We start from the raw sequence: 20,393 nt of genomic DNA on the forward strand, positions 1-20,393 counted from the left end.
TGTGACTGACCTTGGCGTGACGGGGTCACGGGAATGTAAGGCGCTTTTTGGGCACTGATAAACCTTTAACTTTAAGATTCGAGAACGGTTCGTTTCGGCCGCAAAGGATGTCTTCTCAACCTGATGGCCGCCCGGAAAAGCGACGAACGTTCCGATTTCCAGATATAAGCTACACCCAGGAAATCGAACAACCACAAACACCATCCTCATCCTCATCCTGTTATTCGTCCTATCAAGTCTCAAATCCTTCGACTCTTAAACGAATGAAATTATTGCAAAGCCAGTACATGCATTTTCATGTTGAGAATGATGAGTATGTTTGCGAGCCACCGCCATCTCCGGAGTCTTTGGCTCGGACCCAGACGATCATCGAACTTGTGGAAGATGCGGTGCAGACGTGCCCAGACCGAATTCATCAGTACCTGGCTTTGTCCTCCACGAAACTGCATTCGGTCTATCCCGGGAAGACAAACGATTGGGGTGTTATCGAAAGGCTTCCGCCTCAGAACGCCGACAACATCCTCCCATTAGCCGAGACAGAAGAGCAGTGGGATCGCTGGGTCCAAGGCATTGAAAAACCACCAGCAGTTCCGAAATGCCTTCCATTTCCAAGAAGGACGTGTACCACGTCAAACCCCCCTCGCCCAAAACGTGCGACGGAGGCACAACACGATTCGGAACGACCAGCGGGATGGAGCCAAACACAACCAGAAACACAAGACTTTGGGTCACTGGTAGGTCGGTACCGCCTTGTGTTAGCCCTGCGTTCTCACTTGCGACATGCCAGTCATTTGGGGAATCGTTCGTGCAAACTTCAACACCAAAGAGTCAACTACAGACTTTGACAAATGGCAAGATCACCCGCTCACCTACAATCCCAACCCTAGAGTTGCCGATACCCAGACTGAAGAACGAACACCAACATTAAAGCGACGTTCTTCTCCTTCGCAGACGCCGCTTGCGAAGCTACCCACATTGATGAGCTCATGGAAGCGTCGGCCAAGAAAAAGGCCAAGTGCGGGCCGAGAAGAAGCGACGCAGAGCACTCGCCCGGTCGTCTCAGCTCTCATTCGAGTATCCGACACAGTCCGATCAACTGCCAAAGACTCCAGATCCAGAATTCTGCCCGGCTTCTTCCCTGTCTACACCTCCACGGTCTCAATCTCCGTCCGGCTGCCACCAGACGATCCTAGACTATCTCCGGACCCCCCTCGGGCTGTACAAGATGGTGACAGACCTACTTCAACCAAAAAGAAGTTTAGCTCCTTTCAGCCCTCTCAGTATGAGCCCCAATTCGACATTGAGAACAACGTAGACGAAGTGTTGCAGTTTATAGACGATGATGTTAACCTCCGCTTGATTTCTTTAGCTGACACTGGTCGTGACGGGGAGCGTGAAGTACATTATTACGATATCATTATCTCACTTTTCATTGCTGGGTGATGGGTTTGCAGTGTACAATGGAAGCAGTGAATTCGTATTCGAACAAGGATCTCCAAAAACATTTATAGTACCTATTATTACTTCTTGACAACTACTGGCGGTTTGCAAGAATGCCACCCTGTGTGCGGTAAAGCCTCTTGCTCGGCTGTCCGGCCAGAATTAATTCCTGACCGGGAACTTTTGCTTCCCAATACAAACTCAAACACGGAGGTATCGCGAAAGCTACTAGGGTCCCACCAAAAAAAGAAAAGGATTAATTCCTGCGAGATGTTGAACTCGTTGCCTCACTGAACGGGTGGGGGAATCGAGGGAAAGATGACGGTTCGGGACGGACGTCGAAGTAGGGATAAAGATGTCCGCTGCAGGAACCCGCCAAAGATCGCCATTTCTCACTCGTCCGGGCCCCTGCACCAGGATGGGACTGCCCGTCTTTGCACATCGCTCAGCAATCTTTCCCTTTCCTGGCTGGTCGCACCGCATCTAGGAACATGTATATGGGCACCTGCTATATAATATTACGAAGTCTAGCTTAGAGGCTAGAATGGACGCATAGATCCGACGTACAATATTCCCAATTCCAAAAGCGGTAGGCTAGGCTTGCACATATGCGTGCCTTCCCAATCAGAGCGCCGACGGTTCGTTTCCCCCGACGATTCAAAGAGTCCACGTGTGTTCTTCGTTCCGGAGTTGTCCCAATTGTATTGCCTGTTTGATGCTCGTGTTCATTTTCCCACCTAGGTCCGCCGGTACTTGTAGGCAGTTATGTGTGTTAAGTATGCAAGACCGATAATGGCGCTGACTACTTCAGTTTCGGTCATGATGCGATGCGTCGAGTTGATCGGGGATGAAGCGCATCTACAAGCAGTAAGAATAGTGAGTTTAAGCTTGGACGATCCGGATGGCTGCCGTTTACCGTCACCACCGGTCGCGGTGTGCAACAAGTACTTATGGGCTGGGCCCTTGACACCATCCCAAGTCCATCCCATCTTCCATCTCGACAAGTTTCCCGTCCCGACATAGCGATTCTCCTGTGTGACTGGTGCTGATCAAGATGTTTTCTCTCCACCGCCGATCATTCTGTCGCATTTCTTCTCTCCCCAACGAATTGTTGCATGAGATAGCAACATACCTTGCAATTCGCAATGACGTGAAAGACTTCGTCAACGATAACCGGGACGTGGCGAGCTTTTCGATGGTGTCTCGCAGAATTCGAAGCATTGCTCTCCCACTGCTTTTTCACGAGATTGCCCTCACCTCCAAATCTCAACTTGAGGCTCTCTCACAGGTGCCAAAAGATCTATTAGCTGAAGTTCGGTGAGTTCCTTTCGTTTCCATGGTACATCCCAATCTGATCAGGGTACCCGTCTCAGAGTACTCAACATCTTCATGGACTCGGAGTTCATCGATGCCTGGAAATTACCCTCCTTATCATACGCCTTGATCCATATTCTATCCCAAACGCCCGCTCTTCATGCCCTTCGTGTTCTCGTGGCAGAACTGACTGGCCAGTCCTCCGCCTGGAGCCGCTTTTCTCTTGGTCGAACGAGAGGCCTTCCGATTGGTCATGCCATCCATCAGTCGGTTATGATGTTTCCACGGTTCAACCTTCCACACCTACGCATTCTTGAAGTTGACGCTCTAGACGATATTGAATCCCTCACCTTGCTCGCTCCAAACCTCGAGATCCTTCGCATGAACAAATCTTGTGGATACGAGGTTGACGCGAACACTCGTCTCGTCTCGACCTTAACCAATCTACCGAACATTCGTGAACTTGCATATTCGCCCGAATCCCTGAGGATAAGCGAGGCGACCAGTGTCCAAGAAGAGCTGGAGGTGGAGGATGCAGACGATAATACGAAGAAGGATGATGGGTGTGTTAGGCTCCTTCGTGCTATTGCCTTGGCCGCACCTTCCTTGGAAACGCTCAACTTGCAGACTCGCTGGTATGGGGAGGATATACGCTTTCTTGAATCCTCAGAGCCGATCTCCGCAGGTGCTTTGAAGGAAGCTCTTGCGGCTCTTACAAGACTCAAGAACGTTGCTCTTCCTTCCACTGTCTCGTCGGTCCAAGATCATAAGATTATCAATGCATCACCTTCTGATGGTGTCTCCCTCGCCGCTTCCCTCTCCAATATAACCACATCGGAACGTGCTATTGCTGCTGAACTTGGAAGTGCCAACCTCAATCTCAAATCAATCTCATTTATCAGACCTGTCTCATCTTCCAACTCTCCCTTCCCTCCCACTCAGTGCTCTGTCACCTACGACGTGTCTTCTACTCCCGAGCGCACTATCTTCATGGGTTACAATGCCACCCCCATCATTCGCCCCAGTGTAACTGAGGTGTACAGGGACGTCTCTGTTAAGTCAGCGGAGGATGATCAAGTCGATGCACGCACGAAAACAGTTAAGGGCGTTTCATTCGAGAGGGTGTGGCATCGGCTCATCGACGGGCGACGGGTTACAATGACTGTTATCATCGCTGGAGCTGGCGCAATTGTTGCATCCGAGGCAGGAAAACTCATTGCTTCCTGGTGAATAATGGGGGAGGATGTAGTGCTACATAACTTAATGATTAAATTATTTTTTGGAGGGTGTAGATGTGACACATGAATGAATCATTTGCCCAGAGTTTAGAGGAAGTACGGGGAGAGCTTAGATCAGAGAAGTTGCGGCAGCTTCATGGTCGATGCCAGAGCGTCGCATGGTTTGGAGATCCGCATTAATGTATATATCTAAAGGGCGGGACAGCATTAGCAATGAACCAAAAGACCCAAGACAGGGAAATGGATGGCAGGACGGAAGGATCAGCTGTAATTGCCAATAGTTTGTCGTCTTAGAAGACTCCGTACAGGTCTGTTTTATCATCATATTGCAAGAGATTGGGGGGAAGGAAATGCTGGGGCGGTTGGACGTACTTCGCCGATGCGCTAGGACCCAAAGGAGAAAAGACGAGGCCCTTCAGCACATCATAAGATGAGGAGAGCAAAAAAGAGAGAAGCTCTCAGCGTAGGTGTGAGCTAATATTTTCAGATGCTGACCGGAAAGAGTGAGGACGTCGGTTGTTGTGTGTTGTTTGTATCGACACAACAAATATCTTGTAAAGCTCAACACTCTCCACAGCGTTTGTCTCGCTGGGTGGATGGCTTCTCGCCGTGAATCTCGGGCGAACTCTACGAGTCTAAATACCCTTCAAGAATTCGAGAATTGTGTGTCTCATTTTCCAGAATCACCGGATGCATCTCCTGAACTTTCTCTCTCGCCCTCAAAGTGCGCAAGACATTCAAGGCATCGAATGATCGGTTAGCGAAGTGCGCAACTTATGGAAGTTACAGGGAATTTGTATAGGATTCTAACGCGTTTTTGCGTTTTCAGGAAGAATAACGAGCTGTTGGCACAGATAAGCCAACTCACGAAACAACTTCAGGAGAGTGCAGCAGAAAACTTCCAGTTGCGTGGCACGTTATCGGCTTTACAGCGCAAGCAGCTGGTAGATAATTCGAGGTCCCTCGCCTACCAGCGAGAGAGGCAAGCGATGTTAGATCTTGTCGACGAGACGACTCGTGCCGTACGTTTTCGACTTTGCTCTCATTCCCATAATTCCCTCCTGATCATGTACGTATACAGGCTGATTGGGCCAAGAAAAACTTGGCTTCCTTACGCCGTTCGTTTGATGCAATCGATTCAGCTGGTGCGGTCAGGCCTGTGCCGAACTATGACACAATCGGTCCTGACTTTTGCAATCTTAGAGCCTCCGGCGACCTCTCCGCCAGCATTTGTCCCTAAACCGAGGTCTTCGACCTCCAACGCCCTCAAGGTCTCAGCAGCACCAGACATGGAGCTTATCCACGAAGATTCAAAGGAGGATATGCACTCATCCCCTCGTGTCTCACGCCGGGTGGTGGCACAACCAGGGCCTAGCCGCTTATCATCACATATAATAGGGACTTTGCAGCTAACGGAAGCAGCTGTATCTACATTGAACGCCGAATCATCAATGAGTTCTCCTGCTGCATCTGGGAACGTGGCTAAGCGCAAAACACTGCGACGGCAGTCTGGCTTACTGGGACCTATCGAGCTGAATACGCAATCTTCATCTCCCTCGACGCCATCGCAAGCTGGACTCACTGAATCCCCCAACTTTCTTTCGCCGCCACTAGACCATGAAACTTCATCGCCATCACCGCAAGCCCATCTCACTCCACGGCGGGCAGGCAGAGGGAAAAGGAAACTCTCAGTGGACGAAATGGGCCGTGATGACTTGCCTGAGTATTCCGCTGCTATCTCCGGGCTACATGATGTCACCAACTCGCCACCGCCTCGGTTAGCAGAGGGCAAGCCGAAGAAAAGTACTTCACTCAAGAACAATGGAGCACAGGAGGATTTCGATTATGCGCTCACCCCGCCACTTTCTCGGGTTGAACGGCGGAGTAGAAAACTTGCACCCCGGAATACAGATCACGATGAAGAGGGTTAGTGATGGAGTTTGATTTCCGTGCTACGCCTATTTTATCACTATCACGTACCACAGGGAAACCTATCAGGCCCACATCACCCCACAATGACACACTCGAACCTGCATCCCTTGGCGCCCAAAGAAGTGCATCACCTACACCACGGAGTCGCTCGCCAATACCCCAACCCGTATTTGGTGCCGCTTTAATTGGATCACAACATGTAGAAACTAGTAGGGAACGACGAGTGCGGAAGAGTGTGAATTATGCGGAACCTAAACTCAATACGTGCGTCTTTCCCCAACGATTCGTCCCCAGTCTCACGTTTTGCTTTCGAAAGGAAAATGAGAAAACCTGATGGATTCGAGGCATCTTTCAAGAACCGTCCATCTACCACTGTCTCTGCTGCAAAGTGGCAGATGCCCTCATCATCAACACCTCCAGCGAATGATCCCACACGCGCGCCAGCTAAGCGACGAGAGACGAACGTTCCATCCGCCAGTCCTCGCCCACCGTCCCCGGTCACAGACGAAGAACCCATCCGGCCCTTGAACGGAACAAGGGAACGAGAGAAACCCCGATCACGGCGTCGACTGTCACAACCCAGCGAGGATCAAGATGACGAAGCAGACGAAGAACAGGACAGGAAAATCCCCATGTGGAAAGCTTATCCTCGTACACCTTCGACGACAGTCCCATCATCACCTCATGATGCCGCAGCAATTGTTAACTCGAATGTTAGGGGGCTAGCAGGGATGGCTCTGCCTGATGCAGACGAGCAACCGACAACGAAACGGAGACGGAGAGCGACATCCTATGCAGGTTTAGAACTATCAGATGAAGACGAGGATGACGATGAATACAGGGAAGACGGTGAGGATGACTTCGTGCTGCCGCGATCTGTGTCCAGGAGGAGGAAAAGTAACACCGCGGGCTTTTGGAGTGACAGTCGGACGCTGGTTGGAAGTTTGAAGGATAAGGATCGCAAATTATGAGGTTGGGGTTGTAGTTCCTATTTCTCTTCCTGTGATTACTGCTTATAGTACAGTTGATCATGACACCGACACGCTGTGAAAGGAGAGACCCATGAACAGCTATGCGCTGCGTGTCGGGGTCTCATTGAGAATTTCCAAGGCTTTGTACGGCCGCATGCTATGATCACAGAAGACGGAAGACAGACAAAACTCTTTAGACAGTTCAGAGTATAGTCCCAATACTGAATGAGTCGAAAACCACGCTTCGCGACAAGTTTCAGATCTGAGCATCATGACGCTCAAAGCCGCCCAAAGTGAGCACGCCTGGTAACAATTTGTTCCCAGGGTGGCACACCTCGATCGCCAGGTTGTTGCTCAATTTATGCCCAGAGGCTTTCCCTGCTGTGCAGTGGAGCTTTGCCTTTACTAGATGCATCGCACACTCTTTCTCTCGCGCAGAAGAGGACAAGGTGATCGCCTTAGATTGGAGCATGAACACTGTCTCCGTCGGTGGAGATGACGATGCGGGGTTCCTCGAATTTCCGATTGGACCAGTCCTCTTGGGGCTGGAAGAGGCGAGCGGAGGTACGCCCCAAAAAGTCGACGTCAGTCCGACCACCAATGACCCTACATCGCCCCAGGAAGTGCACCGAGTAACAGGAAGGCCGCTTGTTAAGGAATGCCCAAGTCACGCATACCAGGCAGTCGTGCGCCAGGTCATGGCAGCGCACCGAGGGTTTGCCATGATCTACTTGGACGACTGCATAGCAGACGGGCAGGATTGGGAGGATGTGTATAGGGAACATAGTACTTACGGACTGAATAATAATAACATACCCCTAATCGAGCCGTTTGTAATCATTGGATAAGTATAAATAATCTTAGAATAATTGCACAACAGCAGAAAGATCCCTCCCGCCGAACGAGTCTATCCTACAGCAATGGAGACTACTCTATCTATGGCTATCGTAATAATGTTGAGCCTGATCCTAGCTCTAGCAGGCTGGCGGTACGGATTTATGCCTAAAAAAGGTTACAGGAGAGCCCATTGACGTCCGACAAAGTGGAACCACTGAACCAAGAGAGGAACGGAGGTTCGAGAGAGAACAAGCTCTCAGGAATTGCTAGGGGACCGGTATTTAGCCACGGTCAAAAGTGCAAACCGACAGGCAGGGAATCCTACAAATCCCGCAACGTTTCTCACCCCTACTAACTCAACGGAAGGAGGAGTTACACCCCCGCTATTACCTTTCCAGGGGCAGGAAAAGCTGACCACACTATCCCAGCACAGATCTTTATGTAGTCTACCCGGATAGGCATGAACTAGACCAGAACCGAGGAAAAGGTAGAGACAAGTGTCTCATCAGCAAAAGAGAATTGAGTAAGAACTGAGTGGCTGATAGTGAAACAAAGGTAATCGATCACAGTGGGCGCCAGACGTCGAATAAGATCGAGGATGACTTGCAGTGTGACAAGCGAAGTAGTCAGCAGGGAGGAAATCTATAGGAAATTCGGAGAACCCCAGGAGTGGCGGCAATCAAAGATCGGCCTGCACAACCACACAGGAAGAAGCCGAGAGGAGACCGGCCGGGCGCTGTGAAATTGTGCCAAGAAACTGGAATGATGAGTAACGATATCAGGAGCGAAAAATAATCTAAAAACCAAATGTGTCTAGAACGGAGAAGTGGTATGGAGAAAGACTGCGGCAGAGATGCAGCACGGGCATCAGGGAGATCTGGGGATGAGACACGGTTCCGAAGGGAAAGGTCAGAACCCTAGTACGATAGAGGGCAGATCATAGAAAAGAGAAAGATATAAAAATCGGAGGGAAGGGGAAGGCAACTTAGCATCGTTCCCCGCCCCCGCCCTCGCAGAGTAACCTCAAGAACTAGCTTGAATCTTAGAATGTCTATCACTCCTCAGATCGCTAAATCGTCAGTAAACCTAGTCAAGCGCGGACAGATGGAAGGTTGGGTGCCGACGGAAGTCGTAGCAGAGGCGCTCATGAGCTTGGGAAAGGTGGAGATTCCTGAGACAGACGAGATGGCGATGAGCTCTGACGGATTCGAATCTGACTCTGAGCTGCAACATCTGTTGGATAGGCTTACGAGCAACCGCCAGACAGCGGATCAAGGACTCTTGGAAGCAGCGGGAAGGATTCTTGACAACATACACCAAAGTTCTGACAGTAAGCACGTGGAAGAAGCAGCAGAAGGAACTAAGTTAACTCAGGAAGCCTCTATAGATACGGACTCGGATGACCCGGAGGACGCCTCACTCAAGTACCCAGAAAGTAGCTTGGCGGAGTATGCATACAATTGGAAACATCCACCCACCAGCGGAGTGGCGACGGTTCCCCGTAATACGCCAGAGCCCACTTTCGGTCCAGTCAGGTCCTCTTACGAGCCCCGAGTTAGTGTCACAGCTTCCCCTGCCTTCACCAAACTGCTCAAAGAAAAGATGCGCAGCGTGTTGCTGAACCAACATTTGGCCCAGCTGGAGGGAGATCTCGACAAGGCGCGGAGAACTACGCAGGAATGCTCTGCGCTGATCCAGGACGAGACTGAACTTCGCGCTAACCCTCGAAGGATGGGGCAGCTTTTTAAACTTCACGACACGAGGCCAGTGGTAAGAGATTCAGAGGAAGTGGTGGAACTAGTCATAGGAAGGATTACTTTGGAAGCCACGATCTGCAACGATCACGGTACGGTGGATGGGATCGACAATGATTTGCGTCGCGCCTGGGATCACTTCCACAATCCTCTCTCGAATATCGCGAAAGGACCGACCACTCGAGTTCTACCATGTATTCCAGACCTTCGTGTACAACAGGTTACAATAATTCAACCCAGAAACATTGGAAGAACTACAGGTGGCGATCGTGCCGATCAAGATATACTTTTTGCGGATGAGAAATGGCCAGTGGAACGCTGGACGTACCGGGTAAGCAGGTGATTCATTACGTAATCTGGATCCAGTGCTTCCCCTGCAAGTTCTGAAGCTATGTTATTACGAGACCCGCCTCATCACAAGGTATGTATTTTACCACTCCAGTTGGCCCCGGGTGAAACAGAAACACATTGCGCATAGGTATTTTTTAACGACGCGGGAACTAAGCCCTTGTCGATCTATGTCCACCCCAGCGTTAGTGGCGACGAGCGGATTGCCCTCAGCAGATGTCTGAAGGTTGTTTAGCCTCCCTTAGAATTATATTCTTTCTTATGCCAGTTTAGAGTGGCGGGGCCCAACGGGTGTTTGGCCTGAAGGATGCTAGTAAAGTGGACTGTCTTATCGTCCACACCGATATAGACAGGGCGAAGCTTCTGGAACAGTATTCCGGTTTGGAAGACCATCTGATAATCACATGTGATGAGATAGAGAGCGAATTTTATGATCGTCCGATTAGAGTACAAATAAGGTAAGTAACAGAACACAGTCTTCTCTCTGGCCATGCACGCACGACATTGAACCACACCAGACCGTTCACTGCTGACGATGATAGAAATCTCGCCGATTATATTGCCCGACGTTGTCCAGACCCAGACACTGGGGCAGAAGTGGCAACGTCATATACCGTGACTTAGTCAACAACGTAAGCGTTAAATGACAAAATCCTCATTATCTCGCTGAAATATTCTGTTATAAGCCTCACCTCTGGCCTTGGGGCCAACGGGCGACTTTTTCGCAATGGAAACACAGATATAAAAACCAAAAGTCATCCTTTGACTATTGGATAGCCATGATTGTGAAGCGCCACCCGGAGTATATGTCATCAAGACAACGGTATCACAAATCGCATCGGCATGAAGATATCAAAAGAGGTTTTAGGAAAGGAGTCACCGTGCATGGGCATCAGCGGGCATCACAGACGAGAGAAGTCGGTTCCCAAGGCTCCAATGATGCACCCGGCTCCCCTGTGAACGCTGACCCAAAGGAACTGTGAGTGCAGGCTTCTCACATGACGGACGCTGCCTCACCTCCTGCACTCCGGAACAGGAAAGGTCCAGAAAATCATCCAGAGTCAGGGAAACAGGAGAGGTAAGAGCCTAGGCGATTCTGCTGGCGCGCATTTAAGAGCCGCACGATTATGAATTAGGGTCAAAACTGGTGGCACGAGTGAAGAAAGTGGGCCCCACGCTCACCAATCCGACATATCCACCGGCGACTTCGCTACTCAACGAACGTTGGTGAATACGCCACACTCACAACGTAGGCGATCTCGCCCGACCCATAAGTTCCCAGACGATCGGAAGCCCTCTCAGCTTGCTCGGGTGCCAAGAAAAAGTTCGCAGTTACAGCAGTCACAAGATTCTGGAAAATAGTGCGTGTCAGTCTGAAATTTATCATACATGTCTGACATAGCATTATTGTAGCGCTACCCCTAGGCTCTACTCCAGGGACGATGGCCGCCGAATCTCATCTGCTGTTTCGTTGCAACCCCAACGAGTACCGTTGCCTTCTGGATCTCGCAATTTATCACCGTCAGATGAAGCCGACCCGTTGGCTGATCTTGAGAATATGCCCGCAATCGGTAGTGAGGATGTGGACATGGATACGGGAGTCGACCCATCCCCCGACGTGAACACAAATATTGAACATCGAGCACCAACTGAGGAGATGGAGTTTGATTCCCCTAGATCGAATCGACGTGCCGGCCAGTGGCGACACCGAATTGCTGCTGTTATTACGTCTCAACCTCAGCACATCACTCGAGCAATGTCGAAAGCCCTGCGTGCTGCACCTCCAGAATACGAATTCACGAAGCAACCAGTTCACTCCGAGGAGCCGATTTCTCAAGTCCCAGACACTGGGGTGATCCATCCCATTCACACAAGTCCGTCTCGCCCTTATCCTGATGCTCGTCCGCCGATTGTGGAGAAGAGATCCTCTCATTCTTGGCGAGCTACTGACATTGTATTGCGTGGTCAAGCAGCGCCCCTGGAAGCAATATCTGTTACACCTTCGGGCGTCTCAGATATTCCCAACCACGGGGCCCCATCATTAATTGGCGGCATAACTACCGCGAGGTTATCTAAGCGCAGCCTGAGTTCGATCCCATTTAGTGCGCGTTTCCCAGCCCGTGTGAGCGATCGGTTCGGCGGCGATGGCGATGACGTTTATCCACGAAGTCTCGATCCTCAAATCGTATCAAGGTTGTTCCAGATGCAGGTTCAATTCGGATTCGACTCACATGATGTGTATGATGTGTTTCTGAAGCAGAACCGAGACTTGAAGGCCACCATGGACGTGTTAGAGACCAACCGGGAGTTTCTTGATGCCGACTCCTCACTGGATGGTGATTCAGAGTACCGACTTTTTGGCGGAGGCTCCGTCATGTCCCGAGGGACCCAAAATTCATCTGACTAGGTTCCACCTCAACTACAGGGGTTCCCGCTTCCCATGCAACCAAGCGACTCTTAAATATCATTATTTATCTACTATTTCTTAGTCCTACCTACCACCCAGCTCAAAATAATCGTCTTTTTTGAACACAAAAGACTCTGTTTAGGGGAATCACCAAAACCACGGACAACAGGCTGGGTGCGAGTTCAGATATCTGTGGTGTGCCCTTATTTCACTGCTTTTGCTGTCTAGCTTATGGAATTTGAGTCCACAAAATCGACGAATTGAATGATCACAGACGCTCTCGATGATGACTCGAATGACTTGGGATGCCGAAGAGTGATAATAAGTGCTATCGAGTTTTCGGCCATCCAGGTGGGATTGGATGTCGTCACTCCGCGAATTACTGCAGATACCATGATGAGATGCATGTGCGGCTAACCCGTCGCGGCGGCACTTCCATCTTATGGTCGATCTTTTGATCGGTGGGGAATGTTGTTCCGACCCTTAAATAAGTTTCTTTGCCGTCTCAATGAGTTCTTTTCTGCTGTCATAAAGGCATCACGCTTCCACTTTCCCATACCGTATGCTCCTTGGCTGTTACCTAGCGTTCGACTTGATAGGTCGATGGCTCAAATGAGCGATATTTTAGCCTCGAGATGCAGGAAAGGTGAAGGAGAAAGGAAAAGGATTGAAATACAAAAGAGGATTTTCTGACTCCCAAAAGAAATGGGGAAACAGATGGGGTTGGAGTTGGGGAAGATGGTAGGGCAATGATGCGTGAGATATAGATTGATCCGTTGGAGCTGGTTGACTGGCGTTCGCTTTAAGGTCATTGTGACCTGCCTATGGTTTCTTGAACGGCATTCTTCCTGAGGATTGGCTGGATTCAGCCAGTCACCTTCCTTCATATATAAGGGATATGACGCAGAGGAGGTCTGCTCTCACCCGATTGAGCCCTCAGGATGCTTTCCTATGCCTCACCCGTTCCGTTGGTACTCTTCTTGAACTTATTGTCCTTGTCAAAAGCTGCTGCATACGATGAGGTCCGTCTAACTCGCACTTCTTCATCCTGGTTGTTCACATCTTAACCATTAAGCAATGCAACTCCAACTTGGTTACCTATTGGGGTCAAAATAGTGGGCTATTAACCTGTAGTGCATATTATTCATCATTTGAGAATGTGCATCAGGTTACGGAGCCGCGAATAGCGTGGACAATGCGAACTGGCAGAAAAGATTGTCTCATTGTTCGCGCCCGTACGATAATACTTCGTCAATACTGAGGAGTTTCTCTAGATTGTCAAGATGACACTATCAATGCCATCCCAATCGCCTTCTTAAATGTTTTCTCCGACGGCACTGGCAACCCCCAGATCAACCTTGCGAATACCTGCAACGATCGTAAGTGAGGATGGCATGTGCCATTCCTCTGGTTTTGGATCATATAGCTGATTGCTCAGAACACTCAGTTTGTTTTTCTGGCACTCAACTTCTCAACTGCTCGTTTCTCTCTGCTGACATCACAACGTGGGGGATTGCGCCGTCTCAGCCTTTGAAAACTCAATATGATCTTATTTATGCAGATGCCAAAGCAAGGGTAAGCTTGTGACACTGAGCTTAGGTGGCGCTACTGGTGGAGGACCTGCAGATGGTAATCTCCCAACGCCTGTTGGAGCAAGATACGAGCGAAAAGGCCTGATCAATGTTCTACAAATTAGCTGCATTCGCTGATAAGATCTGGAACATGTTCCTGGGAGGCTCAAGCTCCACCCGTCCATTCGGCCCGGCTGTTCTCGATGGGGTTGATCTTGATATTGAAGGAGGATTGAATTCGTACGATGCGTTCGTGAACCAATTGAGAGAGTGAGCACACCATCATATCACCCTCCGAAGGCTGCTTGGCATGGGACGTTGTTTTATAGACACTTTTCCCGCGCAAGGAAGAAATACTATATGTGGGTGCGACGGCCACCAAGAGCATTCAGTTTATTTTTGATGCTCTTCCCCAGCACTGCTGCCCCACAATGTCCTTACCCTGATTCCTACGTTGGATCTTCCATCAACGGGGCCAAATTCGACGCCCTTTATGTCCAGTTCTGTAAGTCGATTTCTCACATTTCCACGCACATGTGAGAATTACTTAGGTGTTCGTGCTGTGACCAGACAACAATCCATGCAGTGTCTGCCATTATGGAGAATCGGCCTGGAACTTTGGGGTGAGTTCCCTCTTGTCGCGTTGCCGCGTCGATTAGGCTAATTCTTTTCTTGTGCCACCCCAGACCTGGGACTGGTGGGCCAAAAATGTCTCGCCTAATCCTGACATAAAAATCTTTCTGGGCGTTCCGGCTTCAGCTACTGCTGCAAGCAGCGGCTACGTCAGTTCTTCACAGTTGACGAGCATTATTCGGGCTCTTCGCTCCTCCTTCCCTTCCTTTGGGGGCGTGATGATGTGGGACGCCTCACAAGCTCACGCTAATGGTCGTTATGACCAGTCTGTGAAAGGTGCATTGTCAAACGGCGGATCATGCGGTGGCTTTGTCTACCCAGCTTGCGACGCTCCTCAATGGTCTTCCACCGGTTCTTATCCCCCGGGATCGAGGATTACGTATCAAGGATATGTGTGGACCGTCAGTGTCGGATCCAATATATAGATTCGCAGTTTCACTTATTTTCCAAACCTGTAGGCTCGCTATTACGGCTCCGGGGCGCCCTCCGGAAGTGACATTGGGAGTTGGGTTCCTGGTACGCAGCCTCGTGAATACATGGTTAGTCTCCCACCTTACCCATTACTTTGTAAAGCCTATGCTTGCCGGGAATCGAGTGCGACCCTAGCGTCAAGTAACTTCTCTTCCCCGAAAACTATCACTATCGGCACTAGAACATCCTCAAGCGATGGCATATGCTCATTGCGTCTCTGCACCGGAAGCAGGTGTCCGCAATGCCATTGACACGTCAGTCACATACAGCAGAGACCTTTTGGGGGGTCTATGGTGGTCATTGGATGATTTTCATTACTGAGTCTGTGCGGACCCTTTGTACGTGATGTGTGCGGGCTCTTCTGGCGTTTGGGTGTCTCAAGGTTACTGTATAGCTCACATAATGTTTTCAAACGTCCATCCCGCGAGCCAAGCTCTGTGATATGAATCATAATGTAATGGTTATCCCAGCAGGACCTGCTCTGTGATGCGCAGCGACACAATTATAAGCAGGAGCGTTGCCCAACTGAATTATGCATTGTGGGCGCTTGGATTGCACTGCCTCATGCGGAGATTTCCACACCCCCAGATTCAAGATTCAACACGTCTCAACACGCCTCAACACTGCGCCTCAAACCCTGTCCGCATTCCTCCAAAACTTTCTCTTCCTAATATCTTCACGCGTCTGTCAGCGCTTACTCTCCTTTGAAATCTTAAGGTTGGTATTTCTTCTCCAGAAACATTGCCGTCGACGGTGATACTCATGAACCCATCGAACAGGATTCTTGGAATCATGAGTAATGTATGTTTCACTTTGTAGTGCAGTGCGCTTGCATGATTGGACTCCTTTCACGAGCGATATTTCTACTTAGAAATATGGTGCAGGAGGCTCTCAAACATCTTTCCGATCTTCCATACATGGTGGTCTTCCTCGACACTCGACCTCTACTAGACCGCCAATGAAGAAGCCTGATTTGAAAAGAAAGTTAGTAGTGGTTGGAGATGGAGGGTGCGGGAAGGTGAGCCATGCGTGGTGGATTTCCTGTTCAGAGTGTTCAACGTTCGTTCCTAGACATGTTTATTGATTGTCTATGCCGAGAATCGGTTCCCTGAGGTGCGTTGGCTTCAGTGGAAGAATAATTACTGTAATTCAATAGCGGTCCCCACTCTCAGGCGTATATCCCGACGGTTTTTGAGAACTACGTAACTCAAGTGAACTTCGAAGGGAAGGAAATTGAACTTGCGCTCTGGGACACGGCCGGACAGGAAGAATATGACCGATTACGGCCACTCAGCTACCCTGAAAGCGATGTTATCTTGATAGTGTTCTCCATAGATTTTCCCGTCAGCTTGGCTAACGTACAGGATAAGGTATGCACACCGCTTGCGATCAACTCAAGTGTGGGCTCAGGCATCTTTCAGTGGTATCCTGAAGTAGCCCACTTCTGCGAGGGCGCACCCCTCATCCTCATTGGCACAAAGATCGACCTCCGCAAAGATGAAACGACTCGTCGAATGCTGGGTGCCCAGGGTCAAACGACAGTTACCCCAGAACAAGGCCAAGCAGTTGCTAAGGAAATTGGCGCGAAGTACATGGAGTGCAGTGCCAAAACCGGGCAGGGTGTCAGGGATGTATTTAATGCAGCTCTGAAAGAAAGCGTAAAAGGCCGGTGGAGGATTAAATCAGGCCCAAAGTACACGAGATGTGTCATTCTTTAATCGAAGCGGAATGTGTTTTCGATTCTGCTGATGTCATTTTGTTGATATCTACTGTTGTAATATAATGTTAACACTCTGTTTATCTGAGACACTATATGTTCTTTTTGAGGTGAAAAATAGATCTTGTAGTACAAATTCAATCTGAGCACAGCGGTTCTGCGTTTCCGCTGCAGGGGATGTCACGAAGCGCTCTTTGACTCGGCACCTAGGTCGTAATACTGTCGAGCGCTTGATTGGATCTTTGGCTCTCCTGGATTAGTAGTGGCAGACTTTGGTTTGGGTCGGTGAGTATCCACCGCTTCAATGGGTACAGTATAACGCTCTTCATCGCAACCGTATGCTTTCGGCGTGAGCTTGATTACCGTATGCAAAGGAATCTTAATGTACGGGAGATCTTCTTGTGGAAGGTTGTGGAAGTATGCATATCTGGAAGCATAAGGCTTGAGCTTAGAATCGGAAAGACTGAACCAAGATATCTCACAGGCATCTCAGCACAGCCTTGGTAAGGAAGGCAAGGACGGGATGAGTTCATAGAGTCACAGTAGGCTGAACAGGAATGACACACTTGATGACTGATGATCAGTATATTATCCTGTCGCTCTAGTTCCATTATCACAGGTTCAAGGCGAACAACGATATCACGATAAGATTCTCCCCCCGATATCTGTAGTTGAATTTGTCTTCGTCTCTGGCATCAAAATCTTCAGGATATGCCTCCTTTGGAACGCAAGAGGTCACGGAGTGAGAGACTGCCGCCCAAGTTTCTTCCAGTTCAAACGTACTGCTATTTCCTCGTACGTCATGCCATCGCACACCCCGGCATCTAGTTCGTCGAGGGACTTCCAGGCAAGCTTGGGGTAATTTAGGTTTCCCGCAGTTTCAATGGTGCGTTGAAGCGTTGAGGTCCAAACCTAGGCGGAGGTACAATTGGCGCTGCTTCAATCCTGGCAGTTGGCTTACCGTCAGTGGTGCGTCGCCGACGTTCGTCTTGATCAAGCCCGGAAGGGCATCAGCATAAGCTTTCCCTCTTGGAGAAAGCGTCGAGTCCCCTCCAATCTTCCCTTCAACGTTGAACTGGCTCTCGCCGTGCTGCAATTGGGAACATGAGAGATGAAGCGGGTCCACCAAGTGCCAGGGTTCACAATCTTACTCGCGAGAAGAAGATGCTCCGTGGTTTCAAATGCAAGTTCATCAAGTAATAGACTATCCGGCTCTGCAAGTAGCCATTGATGTGGTTCATATCTATCTGAGCTCCGACATTGATGATTTTCATGTAACTCAGGTACTTTTCGGTAATTGGTTCGTATGTGCGTTCGTACTGTTGTATTCTTCTCCGGAAGTCCGCTTCGGCATCCTTGCGGGACATGTGGGCATAGTCAGGATCGCCTGAGGACACTTTAAGGGCCACATTTGCGGCAATAACCTCGGGATCGTCGCAGAAAGATTCTAGGAACAGAAGCCGTAGCCCTGGTTCTTTCGCCACTCGGGCCTCAATAAAAGCTCTTTAAGGGGGACGGTGAGAATAGAGGTATACAAGGAGGCGATAGACGGACCTCCTTTCTCTCGTGCTATTTGTAGCGTCTACATCACGCATCAATTAGCCAGTGAGCCAAGGCCGGGGCAGGGTGTGCTTACCATGAATGCCAACATTTCCCCCTTCTTTCAGCCATTTAATCAGCGTATTCAAGCTCTCTTCCGCAAGCTGATGCCTCAGTTCACGAGCCGACTTGTTTTCGTTACTGAAATATGAGGCAGAGTGGTCCTCCTTCACCCCTTCCCTTTAAAGAGGCAACAGGGGTTAAATAGTGTGCGAAGACAGTAATATGGGGGCCCACTTCTTTTGGCGCTCCTTTGCTTTCGATCTTCTTAACTGTCCAACGTTGAAAACCTGGTAATTAGGGTGTCATAGGCGACCGCCAAAAGGCAGGACAAATAATATCTCACATACCTTCACATCGTATTCAAGCCACTAATGGAATATCGATGAAAATAGAGTGTTCCCATCATGGTGAAAGGAAGTTATTACCTTTAGATACCGGGTGAGCTTGTTGCTCAAATATGACTTGCCTCTAGCTGGGAGTCCGACCTAACGAGTGCCTCAGTCCCATCGTCCCATGTGGCCTCTCAGTGTCCATACCATAGCTACGACTATCTTCGCTTCGGAATAATCTGGCTTAGAAACTAAATGAAGGTAGAATTTAAGTTGCGCTTTGACTGCAATTGGTAGGGTGGCATCACCTCTTCCTCCAATTCCAGACACACGAGGCGGAGACGGAGCTGATGAGCCTCCACTAGTCCCAACATTCGAAGCGTCAAAGTTTCTCAAACTGATTTAGTTGAAAATGAACGGTGTCAGACTTGTTGAACCGGCATCCAAACGTGATCACCCACACTAGCGATTTCGCTCCGAAAAATGTAGGCGGTGGCTGCAAAGACGCCCTGGGATGGTTTTCCGGTACTACATCTTTAGAAGTGACTTGGCTGGGTTTCCGAATGGCATTTGGTACGCCGCGATCATCAGCAACTTTCTTCGCAAGCGCTGCATTAACCCTCTGCAAGTCGGCGGTGGAAGGTGCAGGATCGTGGTATGCAGCTTCGAAAACGCGTTTTGGGGGAGGCGCCGTCACATCTTCTTGCCCTTCGGACATGCCGTGACTTGCGCCGGGAGAGAGGTAGCGAGCGATCGAGACCTGGGGTCAAACCTCGATGGACTGTCTCACGGCTGTGGCGATGAGGGAGAATCACGATGGACACCGCGCGTCAACTTTCCACTCTCGCCAATGATGCGCTCGCCTCAGCACCTCACTCGTTTTTCTCCACGTCGATATCACCGACATCTGGGTTCCATACGGAAAGCACAGTATTTATTCAACACGCGCCATCAGCCATTCCAACGAACCATTGCTTGTTCATTTTGTATATTCTCCCCTCCGCTTTCTTCTTCGATCCCTATGAGCTAGAGCAGCGACGGCAAGATGGAGATCTGCCCCCGTTCAAAGTCTGGGGTGAGACAAATCTTGAATTGCCTCTTGAAGCCGTGGACCAGGAAGGCTCAGCGCTGTTACTTTCTCTTTCGCCGGACGTCCCTTCCCTCGCCTCTGTGAAAGTGCCTCTCCATGTGAGATACATGCCGTCTGTGGGAAGCAACGATGCATCAATGCTTGCTTTGCGCGTTCCGTGGCCAAGTGTCTTCTGGGTCCCATATAAAAGTGAGCGTGCACGTTGCCGTTAATGCCAGCTTCTCAACGAACCCGTTTGTGCTTGCACAGATAACTGCGATGTATCGGATAATATCAATTCCCTGAATTTACGCAACGAAACACCAGTCATTGCTGTCCGGCCGAGCAACAATGAAGGAGACCTATTCCACACTACAACAGTCCCCACAGCGAACTCTTCCTACCTTCCTATCGTCGAGTATGGGACGTTTTTCGGTGTGCTCTTGGCATTCATCTATGTTTACATTAGTTTGCGAGCTATCTCACGTCGCGTTAATGGCACAGCACGTGCGAGGAAGAGGAAAGCAGCCTGAGGCCGGGATCTGACATGCGGATGGCAGGTGTAGTCTGAACCTCAACGCCATATATGGGTGCAGTGGTTCCCCCTTGGCGTGCGTGGTGCAAGGATCTGCCGAGTAGGATGTCCCCAAGGACGCACACATTCAATGCTTCACGCAGTGGCTGTTGCCCCGGTCGTGTACCACCTAACTTGTTGCTCATGAGTAGTGATACAATGAGATCATGCAACGAAATTGGTATC

General features: G+C 49.8%; 9 protein-coding genes across 9 annotated transcripts; 8 read left to right on the forward strand and 1 right to left on the reverse strand.

The window, feature by feature from the left end:
* On the forward strand, nt 1-1,344 carry EI90DRAFT_3063779 (uncharacterized protein; the record flags this gene model as incomplete). The annotated part of the gene is made up of 5 exons (XM_039060753.1): nt 1-734; nt 788-827; nt 857-994; nt 1,017-1,167; nt 1,194-1,344. Coding segments are annotated over exons 1-5 (1,107 nt in total), but the record flags the coding sequence as incomplete, so codon positions are not given.
* A 1,015-nt stretch (nt 1,345-2,359) lies between these two features.
* Nucleotides 2,360-3,512, forward strand: EI90DRAFT_3063784 (uncharacterized protein). Its single transcript, XM_039060754.1, has 3 exons — nt 2,360-2,756; nt 2,813-3,057; nt 3,105-3,512. Exons 1-3 carry the CDS (start codon nt 2,495-2,497, stop codon nt 3,162-3,164), a joined length of 567 nt encoding a protein of 188 aa, XP_038914534.1. The 5' UTR covers nt 2,360-2,494; the 3' UTR covers nt 3,165-3,512.
* A 1,076-nt stretch (nt 3,513-4,588) lies between these two features.
* Nucleotides 4,589-7,015, forward strand: EI90DRAFT_3155582 (uncharacterized protein; the record flags this gene model as incomplete). The annotated part of the gene is made up of 7 exons (XM_039066006.1): nt 4,589-4,655; nt 4,718-4,757; nt 4,822-5,014; nt 5,074-5,137; nt 5,196-5,918; nt 5,978-6,188; nt 6,241-7,015. 7 exons carry the CDS (start codon nt 4,589-4,591, stop codon nt 6,893-6,895), a joined length of 1,953 nt encoding a protein of 650 aa, XP_038914535.1. The 3' UTR covers nt 6,896-7,015.
* A 1,764-nt stretch (nt 7,016-8,779) lies between these two features.
* Nucleotides 8,780-10,458, forward strand: EI90DRAFT_3017468 (uncharacterized protein; the record flags this gene model as incomplete). Its single annotated transcript, XM_039057102.1, has 6 exons — nt 8,780-9,706; nt 9,747-9,817; nt 9,853-9,907; nt 9,965-10,018; nt 10,108-10,292; nt 10,353-10,458. The coding sequence occupies 6 exons, from the start codon at nt 8,780-8,782 to the stop codon at nt 10,456-10,458; spliced, it is 1,398 nt and encodes a 465-aa protein (XP_038914536.1).
* A 155-nt stretch (nt 10,459-10,613) lies between these two features.
* On the forward strand, nt 10,614-12,241 carry EI90DRAFT_3017469 (uncharacterized protein; the record flags this gene model as incomplete). The annotated part of the gene is made up of 4 exons (XM_039057103.1): nt 10,614-10,813; nt 10,871-10,912; nt 10,971-11,195; nt 11,248-12,241. 4 exons carry the CDS (start codon nt 10,614-10,616, stop codon nt 12,239-12,241), a joined length of 1,461 nt encoding a protein of 486 aa, XP_038914537.1.
* A 711-nt stretch (nt 12,242-12,952) lies between these two features.
* On the forward strand, nt 12,953-15,336 carry EI90DRAFT_1484378 (glycoside hydrolase superfamily). Its single transcript, XM_039051834.1, has 13 exons — nt 12,953-13,263; nt 13,317-13,356; nt 13,410-13,466; nt 13,516-13,620; nt 13,689-13,746; nt 13,803-13,870; nt 13,938-14,082; nt 14,142-14,317; nt 14,383-14,435; nt 14,499-14,846; nt 14,904-14,961; nt 15,019-15,254; nt 15,311-15,336. The coding sequence occupies exons 1-12, from the start codon at nt 13,183-13,185 to the stop codon at nt 15,165-15,167; spliced, it is 1,338 nt and encodes a 445-aa protein (XP_038914538.1). The 5' UTR covers nt 12,953-13,182; the 3' UTR covers nt 15,168-15,254; nt 15,311-15,336.
* Nucleotides 15,337-15,532: 196 nt separating this feature from the next.
* Nucleotides 15,533-16,727, forward strand: EI90DRAFT_3063796 (signal transducer). The gene is made up of 6 exons (XM_039060755.1): nt 15,533-15,633; nt 15,696-15,717; nt 15,788-15,934; nt 15,988-16,029; nt 16,089-16,286; nt 16,338-16,727. Exons 2-6 carry the CDS (start codon nt 15,709-15,711, stop codon nt 16,632-16,634), a joined length of 693 nt encoding a protein of 230 aa, XP_038914539.1. The 5' UTR covers nt 15,533-15,633; nt 15,696-15,708; the 3' UTR covers nt 16,635-16,727.
* On the reverse strand, nt 16,649-19,240 carry EI90DRAFT_3281261 (6-phosphofructo-2-kinase-domain-containing protein). The gene is made up of 13 exons (XM_039066811.1): nt 19,026-19,240; nt 18,873-18,961; nt 18,772-18,815; nt 18,661-18,720; nt 18,583-18,603; nt 18,470-18,522; nt 18,270-18,412; nt 18,187-18,215; nt 17,785-18,135; nt 17,595-17,723; nt 17,417-17,545; nt 17,198-17,298; nt 16,649-17,060 (listed from the first exon to the last, which is right to left on the reverse strand). The coding sequence occupies exons 3-13, from the start codon at nt 18,772-18,774 to the stop codon at nt 16,814-16,816; spliced, it is 1,266 nt and encodes a 421-aa protein (XP_038914540.1). The 5' UTR covers nt 18,775-18,815; nt 18,873-18,961; nt 19,026-19,240; the 3' UTR covers nt 16,649-16,813.
* Nucleotides 19,241-19,373: 133 nt separating this feature from the next.
* EI90DRAFT_3063801 (PIG-X) lies at nt 19,374-20,383 on the forward strand. Its single transcript, XM_039060756.1, has 2 exons — nt 19,374-19,843; nt 19,904-20,383. Exons 1-2 carry the CDS (start codon nt 19,381-19,383, stop codon nt 20,164-20,166), a joined length of 726 nt encoding a protein of 241 aa, XP_038914541.1. The 5' UTR covers nt 19,374-19,380; the 3' UTR covers nt 20,167-20,383.
* The last annotated feature ends 10 nt before the right edge of the window (nt 20,384-20,393 follow it).

This window comes from Cantharellus anzutake (genome assembly GCF_015039405.1).
Source record: "Cantharellus anzutake strain C23 chromosome Unknown EI90scaffold_33, whole genome shotgun sequence".
NCBI lineage: Eukaryota > Fungi > Basidiomycota > Agaricomycetes > Cantharellales > Hydnaceae > Cantharellus > Cantharellus anzutake.